Raw genomic sequence first — 20,532 nt, forward strand, 5'->3', positions numbered from 1 at the left:
TAGCATTTGTAGTTTCCTCTTTGTTTAATGGCAGCCATTCTAATTGGTGCGAGATGATATCTCATTGTGGTCTTAATTTGCATCTCAGTAAGTAGTTTTATAACTACATGAACAAAACTCGGCAGGAGAGAAACATTCCTAATAAGGATTATGGTTAGGCTGAGCAGTTTTAATGCCAAGATGGGAGTTCTATAATTCAAAGGTTTACTGAAGTATAAATAAAATACTAAAACTTAGCCTTAAGTAAGCAAACTCAGTCGAAACCATGTAATTTATAATAAAATGAACATGACACATGCCTTCCCAAATCCAGAAAACCTGAACATAAACTGAAAGTTGAAAGCAGAAATTTAAGTACAAATAAAAGCCAATATTCAATTACAAAACGGTTGGCAAAGTTTCGTGTTTGTTATCCCCAAGAGACGGTACTCACTGAAGGTTTTTCAAGAAAGGACTGAGTATTTTTACAAACCCTTCCTCATAGGTAGTTAAGAGTTACTAGGGATGACCCAAGATGCCACATGCCTACCTTACCTGGCCCACTTACCTAACCTGTGAGAAAATCACTTTACCATACATCCAATATGCCCATGTGTGTGAGAATGTGGTAAACAGGAAAAGACTACGCAGCAATAATGATTTATACTTTATTAAACTCAGAGAATGTGTCTTGGGTGCAATGACATTTCTTGAGTTACTGAATCTAAAAGGAGAAAGCTGTGCTCTAAAAAAAAAAAAAAGACACAGAAATCTGATCTTAAAATTTAAGAATGCTAATCTACAGTTAACTTGTGATTTAATCAAGGGTTTCCATCTACAGTATAGTGCTGTCATCAAAAGCAGGCTTTGGAGTCAGACAAATGTGGATTAAAAACTCAGCTCCATCACTTCCTGAGCGATCTTGATCAAGTTATTTCTCTCAGCCTCGGTTCCCTCCTCACAGTGTCGATAATATTTACCTTATATGGTGATTATGAGGATTAAAAGAGATGATATATGTAAAGTATTTTGCATATTGCCTAGCAAGTTCTAAGTATATAAAAAGTTTAATTATTAAGTTCAGAATTCTAGTAAAACAAGTTTCCATTAAGCGCTGTGTGATAAAAGTCAAATCTTATTTCGTGGTCTGACCCAACTCTGTATTGCACCAAAATTTTGTTGTAAGGATTAGTGCATATAGTTGTATGTTGTATACGTATATGTTGTAAGGACAGTGAGTCGTCAGATGAGGCTTGCAAATATTTTATTATGGAATTTGTAAAAGTGAACTTTGGCCTGTAAACAAAATTCTTAAAACACCAATCACTACCATATTTATAAACAAAACCACCATCTTTTTTCTAAAGAGTACTACCTCTTGATACTGAGGGAATTTCTTCACCTTTGGTTACAATTAACCAGAAAAACCAGATGCATTTTATGACTCAATTATCAGCCATCTGGAAGTTATGCTCTTTAATCTATGATCCAAACAGAATGAACCAAAAATGTTCACTTAGAGCTTAACTGGATTAAACAAATATGCAACCAGTGCCTTCTCATTCTTTAACTGCCAACTCCTCAAACTCATTTTACTCATCTATTTCACAACAAAACAGCATCAAGTTTTTCTGAGCAAATATCTTAATCTTTCTGGTTCAATATTTGGAAAATTGTCATTTTGTTCTGTTAACATCCTACCAGGAATATACCAGAATGATTAAAAAGTATACCAAATCTGGCCTTTTTAAAAATGTTAGCAAGGCTCCATCGAGCGGCTGCTTCCACCTGGGACTTTGAATCTTACTGAAGTGATGCAAAGAAGAAAAAGTTATTTAAGCAGCTTCAGCAATAGCACAGACCCAGGATCCAGGGGCCTCGTGGCCACAGTCAACTGCACGGTACCTGTGCTGATCTGAGGCCACAACACCAGCAGTGCCACCGTAACCAAACTCTTCCCACAGAACCACCTAGATGTATTCTCTGCTCCAGAGCCTTCCATGGTCCTGCCTGCTCTCCATGCCTGGTTCTCCGGGCTTCCTGCAGATTCAGTGAGCTACCCTAGGTCCTTCTAAGAAAATCCATTTTCAGCTTAACTTAATCATAATTGGTCTCATAAGTTTTCAACTAGTAACTCTAGTATAACAAATATTTACTGAAGAAGTATGGTACCATATGGCCAACAGTGTGGGCTCCCCCAATGGCCTGGGTTTGTTTCCCAGCTTTACCATGAATTAGTTGCTTGATTGGGGCAAGGGACTTTACTCTTAACTTGTGTCTCAGTTTCCTCACCTATAAAAGCAGGATAATAGAAGTACATACACCTCACTGTATTCTGAGGATTAAATAGGTTAATACACATAAAGTGCTCAGCACTGTTCCTAGAACATAGTGAATGCTCTAGGCATGTCTAGCTATACATTTTCCTGGGTTGGTAGTAGCGGTGCTGAGTGCTTATTAGGTTCTCAATAGGAAGGGACTTAAAAAAGCTGAGGACACCATGATCGATGATTCCTAAAGAGCATAAAATTCGGCCTCTGGGCACTAGAAGAGCCCAGAGGGAAAGGGCTAGGGGAAGTTTATCACAAACAATTTTTTTTTTTAACTTGGAGCTTATGTTCCTTAGAATAATAGGATAGACTTTTGGGATTAGACAGAATCACCACATGCTAGTTATGCAACCAGGTAGAATTATTCAATGTCTCTGTGCCTAATTACTTAGAGATCCTCACTTCCCTCATATATTTTTGTGGAGACTAAAAAAATAATACATGTGGCCAGAAAGCAGAACGAGGCACTCAGAAGGCATTTAATTATTCATATAGTTGTCCCTAGTTTTCCTTATATACTTTCAGAGATGCAAAAATAACTTAAAAATACAAAACCCTAAAGCAAGCACTGTCCTGGATCTGATGAAAGAATAATTAGAATTTGCAGAGCATACATATAAGAAAATATAGAACTCTTCACTTCATGGAAGCCACGAAGAAGTATATATTAGTGTCTAAGTTTCAAGCACCGATATTGCAATGATAAGACACCATGGAAACTAGACAGATGATATATACAAATCAAAGTGACTAAATGACTGAAATGTAACCCAGTCAATCTCAAAGCATAATGTCCATTAACATACTCAACTGTCACTTTCCTTTCAATATAAATGAGCAAAATGATGGGAAAACTAATGGGCTGATTACACCCTACGTTAGCAGGAAAGGACAGAGGTAAGATGTGGATTTATTATAATTGCTACTGGACTATACATGTGGAAGAAATTACAATTGAAATAATAAGTTCAAGAGATCTTTCCAAAAAATTCTTTATAAGGAATGACTGCTCAAAAGAATGAGGAATCTCCCAATTTTTTTTTATTAGAGAAAGTTGTAGGTTTACAGAAAAAGCATGCATAAAATACAGAGTTCCCATATATCACCCTTTTATTAACACTTTGCACTAGTGTGGTACATTTGTTATAATTCAGGAAAGAGTGTTTACACAATTGTACTATAAACTATAGTCTGTCGTTTACAATAGGGTTCACTGTTTAAGTTGTACAGTCCTATGTTTGCTGATTTTTTTTTAATTTTTTATTTAGCAACATGTATACAACCTAAAATGTCTCTGTTTTAATCACATTCAAATATATAGTCCAGTGTTGTTAATTACGTTCTGAATGTTGTGTTACCATCACCACCATCCATTACCAAACTTTATGATTAACTCACATAGAAACTCTGTACAACAAGTTTTTAAAGCATCATCCTTTAAAACTGCTCAAAGTGTCTTCTACACATTATTTAAACATCCCTGTGGAGGTAGCTGACAGTTACCTCCCCACTTCAGATGTGAAAAGTAAAATGTAGATTTCCCAATATAGAATAAAGATCAGAATTCATGTTTTTAGACGTTGAATATAATTTTATCTACTCAAACTTTTTTGCCTTCTTCCCAGCACACATCCCTGCAAGCACCTGCACACATGCTGTAGTTAAAATGTATTCTCAAGGAAATAAACTGAAATACTTAGAGTAATACAGTAATCAAAACCTAGAACCTGAAGAGATGTCAACTCCCATCTAGTTCAAAATACTGAGTTTACAGATGAGCATTATAATCATAGGTCCTGATTTTCATTCTTCTGGGGGAAAAAAGTTGGGTAAGATGAAAGTGCCAAGGTAATTCAGAAACATAAAATACTTAATTCTGCATATTTTCACATATTTAAAATAATCTGCAAATTGCTCCACTAGCCTTCTGGATGGGTACAGAATGGAAGGAAAGTTCACATATCTGAATCAGGACTTTTCAGTCCTTGTTTGGCCACTAATTAGCTGAGTGACTTGGGAAAACTACTAAAATTTTCCAAGCCTCATTTTCCTCATTAAGATTGGATAGAGGTCTTTAAGGCTTATACAACTCAACAATTCTCAAATTCTGGGAATAAAAATAAAAATAATTGTTCAAATGATTATGAATATGATCAATTAATTGCTTTTCACTGGTTCCATCTTTAGTAATAAGCAGATGTATAATGAAGATAAACTTCAATTTACTTTAAAAGCTTAAGCTATTATAACCAAGACCAGATAGTTTCTTGTTATTGATTTAGAAAGACAATTCTGCACACTACCCTATGGGAACTCTCAGACCGAGCCAGGGGAAGCCTAAGTACTCTTTAAGGTAGAGAGAAAATTGTAACTGGCATGTCATCAGGCTAGGGAAACTTCTGGCTAGCATGCTACCAAATCAGGGGGTGGGAGTAGAGTGGAGAAGGGCTGATGGTCACTCAGTCTGGGTGTCCCAGTGACACCCTTTCCAGTGAAGGCTGGGAATTCTGGAGGTTGGGGCAAGTGCAGCCAGCCTGAATATGCAGTGCTGAACCAAGGAGACATCCTGCATCGTCAAGATATCGTTATATACAAGAGAATTGGGCAAACAGGTAAATATACTGAAGATAACGGGAGCAAGAAAGAGGAGCATAAATTTGGAAAGGAAAGATGAGAACAGACCGTGTGATGCTGGATTGTAATGGAAGCTATCGCTGTGAATGCATGGGTCCTAATAAATAGATGAGAGAGAGAGAGATGGAAACAGAGATGCACATGTGTTTATATGTGTGTGTTGTGTAATGTGTTCAGGCATGTATTTCCTAGAAATGTCCACTGAGCAGGTCAAGAAGCAATAACACCTCAGTATCAATGAGCACACCCAGTGCACAGATCTTTGTTCCTAAATACCAATCTTCAATAAAAGGAACGGAGCTCCTTGGGGAAACAGCTGATTCCAAGGCTGGACAGAGAAAGTGCAAGAGAAGCCTGGAACATCTTTTATAAGAATGACAGGAGCTCTCAACAATGGTGGGAACAAGTCAAAAGTATACAAGAACTAGTTTGAAGGTTTCCCACTGGCCAAATCTGAGACAGTTTGAATATCAAATTATATAATGAAAGCAATGGATTATAATTCATTGAGTAAAATAGGAATGTGTGAGTTCTTACAGATAAGTAGGAAGAGAGGGAGAAAAGCAGAGAGGGAGGCTGGGAAGGAGGAAGCAGAGGTAATGCCAACAAGTATAGAAGAATTGGCAGAATTAGAAAATCCCTTGACAACTATCAGAATAATACCTAACTATCAGAGAATCATCAATGGACACAAAAAACAGTGAGTTAAAGTTATTATCCTGTTAAAGGAACAGGATAATAACACCATTTCAGATACTTCCACCCACAATTAATAAGTATGAATTACTTATTAAAATATAAAATACTAATTTTTAAATGGAGAAATGTGGCAGAAACTTCCTAGCCAAGTAACAAAAATAACATCATCAATAATGGGACAATTCAACATAGTGTGATTTCTGAATGATGCACTGAGAAGAACAGAGCAACACTTCTGTGGAATTCCTGTCCAAAATGTATAACCTGAGTCTAATCAAGAGAAAACATCAGACAAACCCAAATGGAGGTACATTTTACAAAATAAAAGACCTGTATTTTCCAAAAACAAGGAAAAACTGAGGACTGTTTCAGATTGAAGACTAAAGAGACATGTAACAGATGACCCTGGACCTAATAAAGAACATTATTGGGGCATCCACAAAATCTGAACAAAGTTCATCGATTTCATGGTAGTAGGATATCAATGTTAATTTCCTGATTTGGATGGTGTATTGTAGTAGTGTCTTTGTTCTTCTGGAAATTCACACTGAAGAATTTAAGGATAATGGGTCAAACCTGCAACTTAATCTCAAATAGTTCAGAAAAAGAACTATATATTATATGGAAAGAGGGAGAGGGGAGAGAGAGAGAGAATGAGAATAAGGCAAAAAAGAAAAAATGTGGTACATTTTATAATTGGGGAATCTGAGAAAAGAGTAAGCAGGAGTTTTGTATGCAGTGTAGCTCTTTCTACAAATTGAAGGTTGTGGCAACTCTGCATCAAGCAAGTCTATCAGTGCCATTTTGCACATGCTCACTTTGTGTCTCTACAAATCAAGTTTAGGTGGATACAAGTCAGGGCTGAAGAAGTGAAGGGGATGAAAGATTTGTGAGGCTCTGGAGATAGGTACGTACATTGTTTTTATAGATATTACGCTACTGCACACTTAACAGAATAGACTATAATGTAAATATAACTTTTATATGCACTAGGGAAGCCAAAAATTTGTGTGACTTGCTTTATTGCAATATTTGCTTTATTGCAGTGGTCTGGAACCCAACCTGCAATATCTCTCTGAGGTATGCCTATACTATTTTTGAAATTTTCTGTAAGTTTAAAATTGTTTCAAAAATAAAAGTTAAAAAGATATGTTTGTTGTTATTTATTTAGCATCTACACATTTTTGCTATGGGAGGGCTTTGGAAAATATCAAGTCTAGCACTCTATGGTTTTAAAAACAAGAAAAAAGGTTTCTATGAGGCGTGTATTATTTTTGCAGCTTGCTCCCCGCCCCCAAATATATCATAGGCATTTTCCATATTAAATATAGGCCTCTAGCACGATTTCTAATGGTGGCAAACTCATTGCATGGACATAAATAATTTATTTAACCATTTTCCTATTATTGGATATTTAAGGTTCCAGATTTTTTGCTTTTCTAAGCAATACTTCAGTAAATGTTTTTATAGTTAAATCTTTGCATACATCATGATTTTATTCCCTAGAACTTTTATTATTTTTTCCGTTCACATACTCATATGAAATATGTGTTCACTGTGAAAAATCCAAACATTACAGAAACTGAAAATTCCCCATTTAAAAAAAAAAGAAAGAAAGAAAAGAGGAACAATTCTTGTCAAGTACCAGAAAAATAATAATTTGTCAGGCTATTGTTAAAGATGACTGACAAATGCAAATGGAATTCAAACACCACAACTGCAAATTAGTCAGAGTAATACAAAATTTAACAAAACACATATGCCAGAGAAAACACATATGCCAGAGAAATGGCTGGTATGGTCATGTCACATTAAAAACCTGATAATAAATGTTTTGGCTTATAATGAGGTTTTCAGGAGCAGTGAAAGTGGGTGTACTAGAAACCCAGGATATATTACATTGTAGATGCTTAATCAATAGAGCAGCTCAACCAGCAGAGAACTTGTCTCCTGCCTGTCTCCTCTCACCCCTCCTCCGGCTGCTCCACTGATGAGAGGAGGGGAGGACTTCACCTGACCTTCTCCCCATCATTCCCAGCTGAAAAGCAAGTGAAGCCATGTCGGTGGATTTGTACGGTGATAGGAATCAGAGGATTTAGCTACACTGGGAAAAGCCTGTGCCTGAGAGTGTACATCCAAGATGGGGGCTGGGTTGGGGTGGGGGTCACACTGCATCTGCTCAACATCATCCAAAAATCCAAAAAATGTTGACAAGTGGCTCTACCTTCTGCAACACTGCCCCCTTCTGACTGCAGGAACTTGCATCTATCGCATTTTACTTTCTCTAAATTTATCTAGCTTCCTTCCAGCTTCCACCTAAAAGGCAAGTATATTCTTAATCTTGAATCATCTGGCAGTGCATTAAGGTTTCTGGAAAAGCATTGTCATAGTCATAGAAAACTGTGAGCAAAGCTTTCATATACAGAATTATGACATAAGTAAGAATCCAATTGTTCAAAGATGATGTTTCCTATCTAAAAGTCATAAAGTAGACTTCCTTTTATATTTCATGCTATTCAAAGGCACCTAAAAAATAATTAACAAACATATTTTTTGAGTACCAGAAAGATGTTCAACACTGCACAAGAATGGCCCAAAAATAACTCTTAATTATATGTACAGTGAAACACCTACTACCAAATTGTAAAGCAACCTTTCAATCTAAAGAAGCTGCAAAATGTTCAAAGAACATGGTTTTCACCCACCAAGGCAACTAATTAATCTTGTAAGACTAAAATAGAGATGAGCTAAAACACCAGGTAGTAAAATAACCTACAAGAGATAAAACATATTTTTTTGTCAATAATATTTGAAGTTTTGAAGAATCAGAGCATAAAAATAAAAACCATAAAAGCATACAGCTGCCATAAGCATCTCTAGAATTTCTCTGGCTATAAACAATTCTCAAAACAGAGAAACCACAGACCATGGATTATGTGATACCTCCCCCAAAAGTGTCTATAGATTTAGAAGACAGCTTTTCTAATAAGAAATTCTGATTAATAGCTATAAAAAGAAAGAAAAATACCTATTTCTTTTCAGAGATGTACTTCTTGTGTGAAAATAAGCAAATAAGAAAAATAAAACTGTTGCCCAGATTCAGGAGTTTCAGGATTCACTTGCATACTGACCCAGCTACATGAGAAGCATGACTCTGCGGTTTCAGCCCTAGCATTTCATTCTCTCACCCTAAAACTCCTGACAGCCATCAGTACCCACTCCACAAATCAAATTCAGGTGGACACAAGTCAGGGCTAAAGAAGTGAAGGAGATGAAAGATATGTGAAGCTCTGGAGACAGGAGACAAACAGCACTTTCAGCTACTACAATGAACATACAAGGCTGGAAAACCATCATAGAAGGTCCCTAGCCACCTTCAAGACCATTTCTGCTGGTGCTCCAGTGTGGAAGGGGTCTGCAAAGACTGGCAAAGACCTGGAAAGCCTTTCCCAGTACAGGAGACCATTCCTCCCTCACCTCCAACCCTCAATTCTAATGCTAAACATGCCCAGGAGTGATCAGACACAGGAGTAATTAGAAAACTGGAGGAAAACCTACAGAATGTAGGGTCAACAAAAGCATAAGAAGAGTGCTTCCAGAAGGAGGGAAAGGTCCACTGTCAAATGCTGGTGAGAGAGCAAGAAAAACAACTGGGGTATATCCCCTGGGTCCACTGAAATGAGAGGCCACTAAAGTACCACAGTTAGAATAGATCCAAGACAAGGATTACGATAGAAAACATACTGAAACAGGTTAAGAAATGAATGAAAGGTGAGACAATTAAGTAATTACACTATATCAAGAATTTTAGTTATGAAGTAGAGAAAAGAAAGGGTGACTTAGCTGGGGGTGAGCGAAAATGCTGGCATGTGGATTTCTTTTTAATGGATAAGAAAAGCTTAGGTATGTTTAAATGTTCATGCAAATGAACTAGTAAAGAGGCTGAAGATACAGGAAGGAAAAAAAGGCTAATGAATGGAGTAAGGTCTCTGAAACTACGGGAGCAAGGGCACAGGTAGAGGGATTGGATTTAGGAGGAAGGAGGAAGCAAAGGAAAGATGCTCTGATACAAGGAACTAGGGAGGATGCTTCTACCTTCTCTAAGAATTAGGAGGAGGTCCCTGGTTAAGAGTAAGGGAGCCTCAAGGTGGGTGAAGAGTTAGAAGTTTGGGGAGAGTACAGATTTTAAATCATCATAAAGGAGAACCAGAGGAGAGAAATACAAGCCCCGTCCAGTCTCCTCTTTGAGTCCATATTCTGAACTGTGGGCCTCTGGTGGTTACCAGACATGGTTTAAATGCACTGAGTGGCCAGATTGAAAAAACAGGATTCTTTCTACTGTGCATACAAGCATACTTGCATACCTCAGTACACAATGGAGTGGCACCTGGATTTCAAATGTAAAAGAAACGTCCATCAGCAAGTTCCAAGAAACATACTGTAGGCACATATTTTAGTAAATAGCAAATGTTGAGAATCAAAATTGAGACAAAATGCTGTAGTGAGAAAAGCCCTAACCCACTGCAGGTTTCTATTTAGAATTGAATTCTAGTATTAAATGTTCCTTTTCAATTTGTTTAGGTTCAAGAGGTTATTAACACCATAAAAAAAGTTAATAGAAAAGTATGTTCTGGGACAAAGATGTGTTATATTCTCTTATTGGGAAATTATCAGTTCTTAAAAACAACCATTCCTAGTTCAATAAAGGACAGCCAATTACATCAAAATCTCTCTCCTATTGTATTTTATTTTCCAATTAGTATTATTCTAGAAGGAAAGCAAATGTTAGGATATAAACTATACTTTCATATCTACAACTGCTCAGTAAAAGACATGAGGAGCACAGAGGTTTTTATCCAACTAAATCACATACACTTTATTTCCAGATTTGTTTTCAGTATTATGCTTATTTTTCCTTCTTACTCTAGCTTTAAATCTTAACTAAATTTGTGACTAAAAGCAGACAAGCAGATTTAACATATAGGGACAAGGATATGTATTTAAAACAAGCCTTGTAAGAATGATTGCAATTGGCTAAAACACACATGAATGGTGCTGATAATAAAAGGACCACAAACTAAAATCACAAAAAGATATTTGTGACCTGGCAAGGATTTAAATCCTGGGAAGGATTAAAAATGTTGATGAATGCTGATGTAGGGATAGGGCAATGAGAACGGAAGGTGTGGGAATGCAGGCTGCTACAACCTTTCTGGAAAGCAAATATTCCAAACTAAAGAACTATTCGCTTGTGAACAAGTGCGGCCAAGTAACTCAGTTCCAGCCAACGAGGTGTAAGCAGAAGTGTTATGTGAGATTTTCAGAAGGGACAAGCCCTTCCTTCCTGTTGTCCAGGAGATGAGAGTAAAGGCTGAGGCTCCAGAACCCATCTTAGACGATGGAGTGCCCTTGAGTACGAGAGTAGAAGCTATATGCTTTGGAATTAGAAGATAAAAAAGCCTGGGTCTCTAAGAACTTTGTGGGAACCCATGAAATGCCTACCTCTGGACTTTGTTTATATAAGAGAATAAATCCTTCAGTATTTATACCACTGATTGAATTTTTACTACTCTATAACCAAAAGCAATTCATAATCTATAAACAATGGGATTATTCATCACAGAAGATAAGATAGATGGCTAGATGGGTAGCTGGTTACATAAAGCTAAGCATGAGACACTGGCAATAAACAGGTTTAGGAAAAAAACATTAAATATAATCATATTTTTTACTTAAAATTGTAAAAAGGGGGAAATTGCATGTGTATACGTATGCACAGAAAAAAGTATGGAAATGCATTACAGTGTTATCAGAGGTTATTTCTAAGGGGTGAGATTAGTTGGAACATGGATTTCCTTTATTACTAGGTGGATTTCTTTTTTAAACAATGAGCAGGTATAACTTCCATAATCAGAATAAAATATGCCTTTTATTTGGAATACACAGATCTAAAGAGACAATATATTATTCTAGCTTTATCTTATGATTTCATTAAAAGATTTTGATTAAACTATTTGTCATAATGACTTTTTTCAAGGTAAATAACTATTAGAGAATTGTACTTATTCTAGCTATCAACAATCTCATTTTTAGTATGCATGATATATTTAAGACAGAGGTAAAAATCTATTTAATTCTTTAACATCTAATCATAAAAACAATAGCTTGTTACTGGAATGGGCAATGCCTTATTGTAATTTGGTGTGACATAAATCATGAAGCTCAAAGGTGAATATGCAATAATATTCATAGGAACGATGTTCAAGAATACTAGGAATAAAATAGACTGCAAAATCTAAGCAGCCTACTTAATAATCAACCATCCTCAAAATCCACAAGGATTAACACAAAAAAAAGGAACTTTGCTCCATTATATTTAAACAAACATTGCAAGAGAGATTTGCCTGGAGTGATTTATGTACTGCGGACCAATGCAGTGTACAGAATATGAGTAGTTTGTCCTTTCTAAAAGGAAAATCTAAAAATCTAAAAGAAAAATAAAAAAATTTTTATGAAGCTACCTCATGGAAATAACTATTCATCTAAGTACTCACGTGGATCTAAAATGTTCACGCATATAACGACAAAGATGAGAACCCTCATCATATTTTCTCATAGATTCACCCTTTGATCTAGTGACTTGTAATCTAGAATTGCGACCTCCAAAACATGTTCCCTCTTACCAGATTCCCACCATCTGAATCACCAGGAAAGAACGGTGACCCCCTCTTAGGTTAAGGACATCTACCTACCTGCCCACTGGCCTGTCAGCACCAATGTCCTGTTAATTACCACATCGATCTCTGTAGCTCCATCTTCAATAGCCAATCTGATCTCTTCTAATCGTGTTCTTAAATCAGTCTGTCCAGCTGGAAAGCCAGTGGCCACTAGTAGAGATAAAAAGAAAAAAGAAGAAAAACAAATTTCAGTTGGTCAGCATCTCAACAAGAATCTCAGACCACAAAAAAGTCAGTGTCTTGATTAACACTGGTTAATTCTGGATCTTACCCTTGACCAAGTTGATCATCACTGTGTTTCTTGATTTACTCACTTGTGAACCTCATCTGCTATTGTAACCAAACTGTAATACAGGCACCTCCAACTGGCTATCTTAAAATAACCTGCCAACCAGATGGGAATGAAGGGAAAAGAATGCAGAAGGGAAAAGCATCTATTTAGTCCACAATATTGGGGACTAAATGTTGGCAGAGTTGTAGAGAGCAGGGCCAGGTATATATAGGTATAAAATTAAAATACAACTACCCTTGTGCAAAAGTTATATAAAATTTTTTATATGCACATCTTTAATTCTTTCCTACACCTAAAGATAACTTTTTGTGTTTCCTTGATGTTATTAAATTCCTTAGTTCTGCTACCTTAGAGGAAAGCACGTTTCGTTGTTGCCTAAGGGAAAGTTGAGTTAGTTGACTGAGGCTGATGAGAAATTGAGGACTACAAAGGTATAGCTGCCGGGTACTCTGGGAATCCTCACAAATAGACTGGAAATAAATGAGTGCACTATGTTTCTTCTGATGTATAACCAACAAAATGAATTAATGATCTTTATAGATTCCTATTTTAAAGCATCAAGATTATCCTCCTCTAACATCTTATTGAAGTAGAATCTAATTTTATATGTATGTATGTATGCATGTATGTATGTATCTATCCATCCATCCATCCATCAATCCACACATTTACTAAACTGCGAAGTCCTACTGAGTCTAACTTAGGTCAATAACCCTTGAATGTACCCTCTTCCTTTATTTTCTAGGCCTTGGTGTGGCTGTCATCATTTCCCACATGAACTGTTCTGAGTAACTCCATTTCCGCACCTTTCCAATCCATCCCCTACTGTCAGTTAACTTACTAAGCCATGAGCTGATCACGCCACCCCCTGTTCAAAACCTTTCAGTGGTTTTCCAATCCCCAAGAAAGAGAAGAAATGCCACAGCATGGCATGCCATGCCCTATGTGACCTGACCTCGATCTGCTTCTCCAACTTCAACTCCCATAGCTTTCCCTCCATTCTCCGTTATGATCCAACCACTGAAAACTGCTTTAAGTTCCCTGAACACACTTCTGTGCCTTCACACATGCTATTTCCTCTGTCTGAAATCCCATTCTCAACCTGATCAACACTATAAACTTTTCCTCATCTATTAAGACCCAACACTGGTATTACATCCTCTATGAAGTACTCCCGGAACCTCTGTCACCAACCTCTGCAGTATACAACATCTCCTGCTCAGAGTTACAACTGTATCTTTTGTATATCTCTTTATTATTATATGTATCACCCTGCATTGTGATTTTTTTAAATTTGATTATTCTTCCTAAGCAACTGAGTTTCCTTAAAGACAGGAATTCAGTTCTGTATTCTTGGGACCTCACAGAATGTCTGATACTTACTAGGCAATTAATAAATACTAAAAGAATGAATCCATCCAACTAACTAAATATATAAAATTAATTAAAATCATGGTATAAAACTATATATAATACCCCAAAGTGTCTGAGTTGAACTACTGGTAACATGCTGCACAACAACAAAAACCACAACCAATTTTACCTGATGCTACTGGGATATCACATCCTGCAGCCTTCAGTGCTTTCACAGCATCACACACACGGGCAGGATAAACACAAACGGCAGCTGTAGTAATGCCTATGAAGAAAAAAAAATCATAATAGCCTACTTTATAGGAAGTTTAACTGGCACAATATGCTTTTAATTATTATTTATAGTACAACATTGGCAGAAATCAAAAGGAGAGAAAAAATAATTCTGCCACAATGCTGCAACTAATGAAAAGGTTTTTACTCTCCACTTTCCCTTCCAGTTCTTGATAACATGGATCATTTTCTCATCATTACAGCCATAGAATAAAAGAATATTGATAGATTGTTCTTTTAGATTAATATAATACCATTTTTAAAAGTCCTAAATAATAAACTTGGTCACAACTCAATGAAAATATTTTATTTCATGTGGATAATTAAAATCCTGGTTATACAATATTCACACAGGACAGTGGAAGAAGAAAAATGTAAGTGAACTGTACCATTTTGAAAAAGAAAGACCATATAGGGTGGTACAGAAAAATGACATTTAACTAATCCCACTCCCTCTTTTGTGAGAAATAATATATTTGAATCTGGAAGTTAAAGCCCTCATTTTGAGGAATCACCTTTAAATTTTAAAAAATAAAATATAAAAATCACATAGCCACTACAACACAAAGCAATATCATAACAACATATACAAAGTTGTTACTTTTAAGTGCTATAAATAAGGTGGTGTTATTATTGTCAACTCAAAAGGAACATGATACAAACTTCACAAAAGCTGTCAAACTGTTGAGGTCTATAAATTATCTTCACATTATTTGGGATAAAATATGTGCATTGAACCAATTCAATAGCTCAAGTCATACTCATTATACACAAAGAAGCACCATGCTATGGATAGGAGATCTGGTTCCTAAAACCAGCCCAGCCAGTAACAAGATCTGTCATCTCAGAAATACCAACTAGCCCTCCCAAGCCTCAGCTTCCTCATTTAGAAATTAAGGGGACTGACCCCCAAAGGTTTCCTCCATTTCTAAAATGCTAAGGTTCTAAACTTATGGGCAACTTTAGAAAGCCCTTTCTCTTACATATTCTAAGGGAGTAGATATGACTTTTTTCAAAAGATTTAACCTAATATATATAAGCATGCAATATTTCCCAATTGCACTTTATTCTCAAAAGTATTTCATTTATTCACAGAAAATACTTTATGCATGAAATGTGATTATTAAGTAATGAGACTGGCTTTTTCACGTGTGGCTAGGGAATCAGAATCAGTATTTCAGATTTACTAAATAGAAAAATTTCCAAACTGGAAGACTTGGAAAGAAATAATGAGAAACTCTCTACCAGCACATTTAATCCATGATGGAAAAAAATGACCTAAAAGCAAGAATCATTCTCTCCCTACTGTTTTTCAGAGAAGAGTCTGAATTATTTGCCTATGTACATATGGCAAAAGTTTCTAACATGGATTTTATTGCTGCATCATTCTAGCAGCTGAATCTCATATTAAGTCTTCTTAGATTTAGCAATTAGAACTACAGCCAGACAAGCACTGTACAGATTAAACACAACAACATTACCTTTATCGTGCATATTTAAAGCTTTTAAGAGATCCTCCCGGATTGGATATTTGGCTTTATAACAGAGCCTTTGAATGTTGGAAGATGTGTCATCACCAGAAAGCGTAGTAAGATCTATAAAGGTAACAGCTCTCAGCAGCCAAGCAGCCTGGTTTGAAGAAAAGTAAAAACAAGGTGAAAAATTAATTTCCAACCCAGTTAGTAGAGAATCATGAGAACAAACATGCATGTTAAATCTGATATCTACATTATTCTAAGGCATATTATTCTGATAAATGATATAAACATTGCTCAAAACATGAACAAGGTGAACATTATTGGGGGGGGGCAATTTAACCCTAGCCTTAAAAAGTCTTTTTCTCCCACAGTTATCCCAAATTGAAACCTGAAATGATCAACTCTCCCCACTTCTGAGTTCTCCATCCCATCCACAAGGAGTCCACTATGACTATCCCTGAGGTGGGAGAATTAGGAGAAAGGGGCTTCTCTCCTACATTTTATCTCTAGTCCTGGAAACTGGGAAGAGATACTATGAAACTCAAGAGACTCCAACTTCGTTGTTTATTTTTTCCAGTTTAATCCAATTCCATTTTTAAAACAATATACATATTTCACAATACATTCTGATGAATTTCCTTTATCTTTTCAATCAGAATATTTGCAAGGATAAGCAAAATGTGAACAGTTACCTTAAAATATTCTGCCACACTTGTGAAATGAATGCTCAATTCCTTTTAGTCCTGTGATGCATAGCACGACTTTGGTTGGTATACACTGAAGAACGTGCTGACCACAAGTACTCTACCAAACATCATTTTTTGAAATTTGAAAAATGATTTATGAAATTTAATAGTAAGGAAAACACGATGGTCAGAAAAGGTCAACTCTTATAACTAAGGGCCTCCACAGTGGACACACCAGGTTTAGATGTTACGGTTTTAAAATTAAAATAGAAGACAACCGAAGACGGCATATCTAAGAAACTGAATAAATGTGTTGAGAAAATATGCCATTTAATTCACTCATGAATAAAGATGACTCAAATTCATTTGCAGTTTTGCCACTCAAGAGTGATAAGATTTTTAACTTGTTTGGATAAATGTGTTATCTTTCTCCAACCCATCATCATCATATATGAATTATTAAAATAAGTCTTAGACAGTTGCAATCTTTTAAGTTTAGAAGCATCTTGAGCGAAATTCAATATCATGGCCTTGAAGGAAGAGACCATGCATTATAAAATACAGGAAGAAGATACTCAAGAAGAACCTTACTTGCCACTCCTTTTTCACAGTTCTGCGAGCCTGGATTTGTTCTGCACGCCTCAGAACTGCTGGTTGATTCACTTGTATTTTGGAGATCCAGCTAAGGTCTAAAGGCGGAAAGAAAACAGTGCTTTTTGAACATTAAAAGTTTTATTAAATATATTCACCTATTTCTACATGACCCTTGAAAGGATACATTTATCATTTTACATCAAAGCTCTTTTAAAAAAGCTTATGTTTCTCTTTCATACTACAAATAAATAACCTTGTGGAAAGAAACTCAGTACATGTGGAACTAGAAAAGCCTATATTGATTCATCACACCAATATGTCTAACAATGGGGAGAAATGTGCTATCCATGACACATGCCTCACTCTGACAGCAAAGCCTTATTTGTTAGTGCCCAGTCCAGGAGAGCAAATGATTAATAAATACTGAAGTGAATTAATGTTGGCATTTAAAGGAATTCTTTATCACTACCGCCTTACTGACAAGATTAATATCTATTAGATGCGGACATGATACAGCCCATTCTTTGCTCAAAGAAAAAATTTTCAAAATGTATTAGAAACAATGACACTGAAAGAACAGAAGTTAAAAAAAGGTAGGAAAAAACAAGCCATTCAAATTCTGGGACATGCCTCTGCTGCTTTGGTTCTGAAATGCCCTCTTCTACCTCAGTCCCACCTTCCATTCTCTTCCAATTGACTATAATGTCTATTTTAAAACCTAGCCTAAATCTTAGCTTTTGGGAAAACAGCGCCAGCTCCCCAGGTAGGGCAAATATTTAGATAAATCTCTATAATAGAAATTATCATGCTGTACTTAATTCAGCAAGGAGTTGTGGTAACATGGTCTTTGGTACTTGCTATGTTGTGAGTCATTATATTAATCATCTTTGAATTCCTAACACCAAACAATGTCTGACACGCATGTATTTCAATGTTATTCATGAGCACTCTATAACAGAGGTGACATCAAGGTAAATTGGCCATGTTCCCTTTACCTTTTTTATTCTTTAATTAACCTCACTTCTGCACCTCACTAGCAACCCTGTGCACCTGAGGAACCATCTTAAAAGAACCTTAAATGACTACTGTGAAAAGGTTATTCATTAGAGAATATGTCACAATTACACAACTCTTTCTAATGTGAAGGAAAAAAACTGCTAGCTGCATACTGTATCATGTAACAATACTACTAATAATAAAGTTTTTGCAACTACCACAAAGATAAGAATACAAAGAAAATGAATTTTTAGAGATGATTTTCTCCCCCATCTCCAATTGATTCTTCTAAAAATCTCAGTATTAATGGTATAGAAATCTCAAGTTAAGACTCAGCGTGATTAATAATGGTACTCTTATTTAGGTATCACTGAAGAGTTTCCCTTAAAACAGAACCCACGGCGAGAGTGCAAAAGCAAAATGGCGAAATGGGAAGTTTTACAGATCACTCCCTCCACCGTAAAAAATGAATGAGCTGGAAAAAGGGAGTGGAACTGACTAGGACGTAACCCTGGAACCCATTCGGACATTTAGAATAAACAGAGGAGTGCTGGAAGAAGGGACAGGTGCCAAGAGTTCAGTTTTGGTACGTGAAAAGCGTGGCTGGCCCCAATGCCTCAGCCTGCGGTGGCTGTGGAAACAGCAGCAGCTGCAGAAGTGAGGCCCAGATTCCAGAAGCAGCACAGGGCCAGGGTGGGCAGAGGAAACCTTGTCCTCCAAAAGTTGGGCTTGATGGTCAAGGTCCGTCTGGGGGATCTCTGAGGGCCCAGAACAGATGCTAGACTGTTTCAGCTCTGGACATCAGCTGCTTCCAGCCTCCCACTGGCATCCAGTGAGATGTGGAGAGCCAATGCACTTTCTTTGGCTGGTTTTTCCTTCTGTGTTTGGGTATTTCTTGGCCTGGCAGCTCCCCCAGGGCCCCCACAGCTGGCCTCAGTTCCAGCCCTCTCTCAGCCTTAGTGGTTTCTAGCCTCCCACCAGTATCCACCGAGACATAAAAAGACAATGAACATTTCAAAAATGGTTCTCTTTCTTTTGTGGGTGGGTGTTTGCTAGTATCACTGCATTTTTCATTTGTTATGCCACCTCTTACTTCTCATGTAGCTTAAAATTCAAATGCATAAAAAACAAGGACAAATGCTTGTTAGTAGGCTCACAATGTATGAAGATGTAATTTGTGACAAGAACAACAAAAAGGGAGGGACACAGGGACACAGAAACAAAGTATATGTATGCTACTGCAGTTAAGTTGCTATCAGTATAAACTAAATTGTAACAGATTTAGGATGTTAAATAAGATCTCCATGGTAACTATAAAGAAAATATCTAAAAATTTTACTCAAAAGGAAATGAGTAGTGATTCAAAATGACTCAATATGAAAGATCATGTAAACAAAAAGGAAGGCAGAAAGGGAGGAACGGAGGGGCAAAAGAGGTATAAGATTTACAAAAATCAACAAAATGGTGAAAGGCTTAGATTCTTACCCTGAATATCAGGAACAAGAAAAGAATGCCTACTTTCACCACTGCTATTCAATACTGCAGTAGAAGTTCTAGCCAGAGCAATTAGGCAAGAAACAGAAATAAAAGGTATCTAAATTGGAAAGGAAGAAGTAACTTTTCTCTATTTGCAGATGACATGATCTTACATACAAAAAATCCAATCTACAAAAGAGCTAATAAACAATTTCAGCAAAGTGGCAGGATACAAGATAACACAAATATCAACTGTTTCTATCAATGAACCAATACAAAGAGGAAATAAAGAAAACAATTCCATTTACAATAGGATAAAAGAATAAAATATCTAGGAATAAACTTAATCATGAATATAAAATACTGGTACATGAAAACTACAAAACACTACTTAAAGAAATTTAAAAAGGCCTAAATAAATGGCAACACATTCCACATTCATGGATTGGATCTAAAGAGTCAGTGCAATCCCCATCAAAAGACCAGCAGCCTTTTCTGCAGAAATGGAAAAGCCAATCTTTAAATTCATACAGAACTGCAAGGGGTCCCAAATAGCCAACACGATTTTGAAAAAGAAGAGCAAAGTTAGAGGACTCACACTTCCTGATTTTAAATTATACTACAAAACTATAACCAAAACAGTGTAGTACTAGCATAAAGACAGACATGTAGACCAAGGAATAGTACTGAAATTCTAGATACAGACTCACACATCTATGATCAACTGATTTTTGAAAAGAGTGTGAAGTACATACAATAGAGAAAGAATAGTCTCTTCAACAAATAGTACTGAAAAAACTGGATATCCACATACAAAAGAAAGAAGTTAGGCCCCTACCTCATACCATATAGAAAAAATTAATTCAAAATGGACCAAGAACCCAAATATAAGAGCCAAAACTATAATGCTCTTTAAAGATAGCATAAGGACAAATCTTCATGACCTGAGATTTGATAATGGAATCTTAGATATGACACCAAAAG

The 20,532-nt window shown here is 36.3% G+C and overlaps 1 protein-coding gene across 2 annotated transcripts in view; it reads right to left on the reverse strand.

Moving 5' to 3' along the window:
- DERA (deoxyribose-phosphate aldolase) overlaps positions 1-20,532 on the reverse strand; it is a 153,648-nt gene that overhangs the window by 61,064 nt on the left and 72,052 nt on the right. For both annotated transcript variants that reach the window (XR_005218428.1, XM_037846716.1), the window contains exons 2-5: positions 17,074-17,171; positions 15,800-15,947; positions 14,215-14,310; positions 12,395-12,529 (exon numbers count right to left, since the gene is read on the reverse strand). Coding sequence is in view for 1 of the 2 variants with exons in the window: in XM_037846716.1 (XP_037702644.1) it covers positions 12,395-12,529; positions 14,215-14,310; positions 15,800-15,947; positions 17,074-17,171 (477 nt within the window). In the remaining variant the exon portion in view is untranslated. The remainder of the gene's footprint in view (positions 1-12,394; positions 12,530-14,214; positions 14,311-15,799; positions 15,948-17,073; positions 17,172-20,532) is intronic.

This window comes from Choloepus didactylus, chromosome 8, assembly GCF_015220235.1.
Source record: "Choloepus didactylus isolate mChoDid1 chromosome 8, mChoDid1.pri, whole genome shotgun sequence".
NCBI lineage: Eukaryota > Metazoa > Chordata > Mammalia > Pilosa > Megalonychidae > Choloepus > Choloepus didactylus.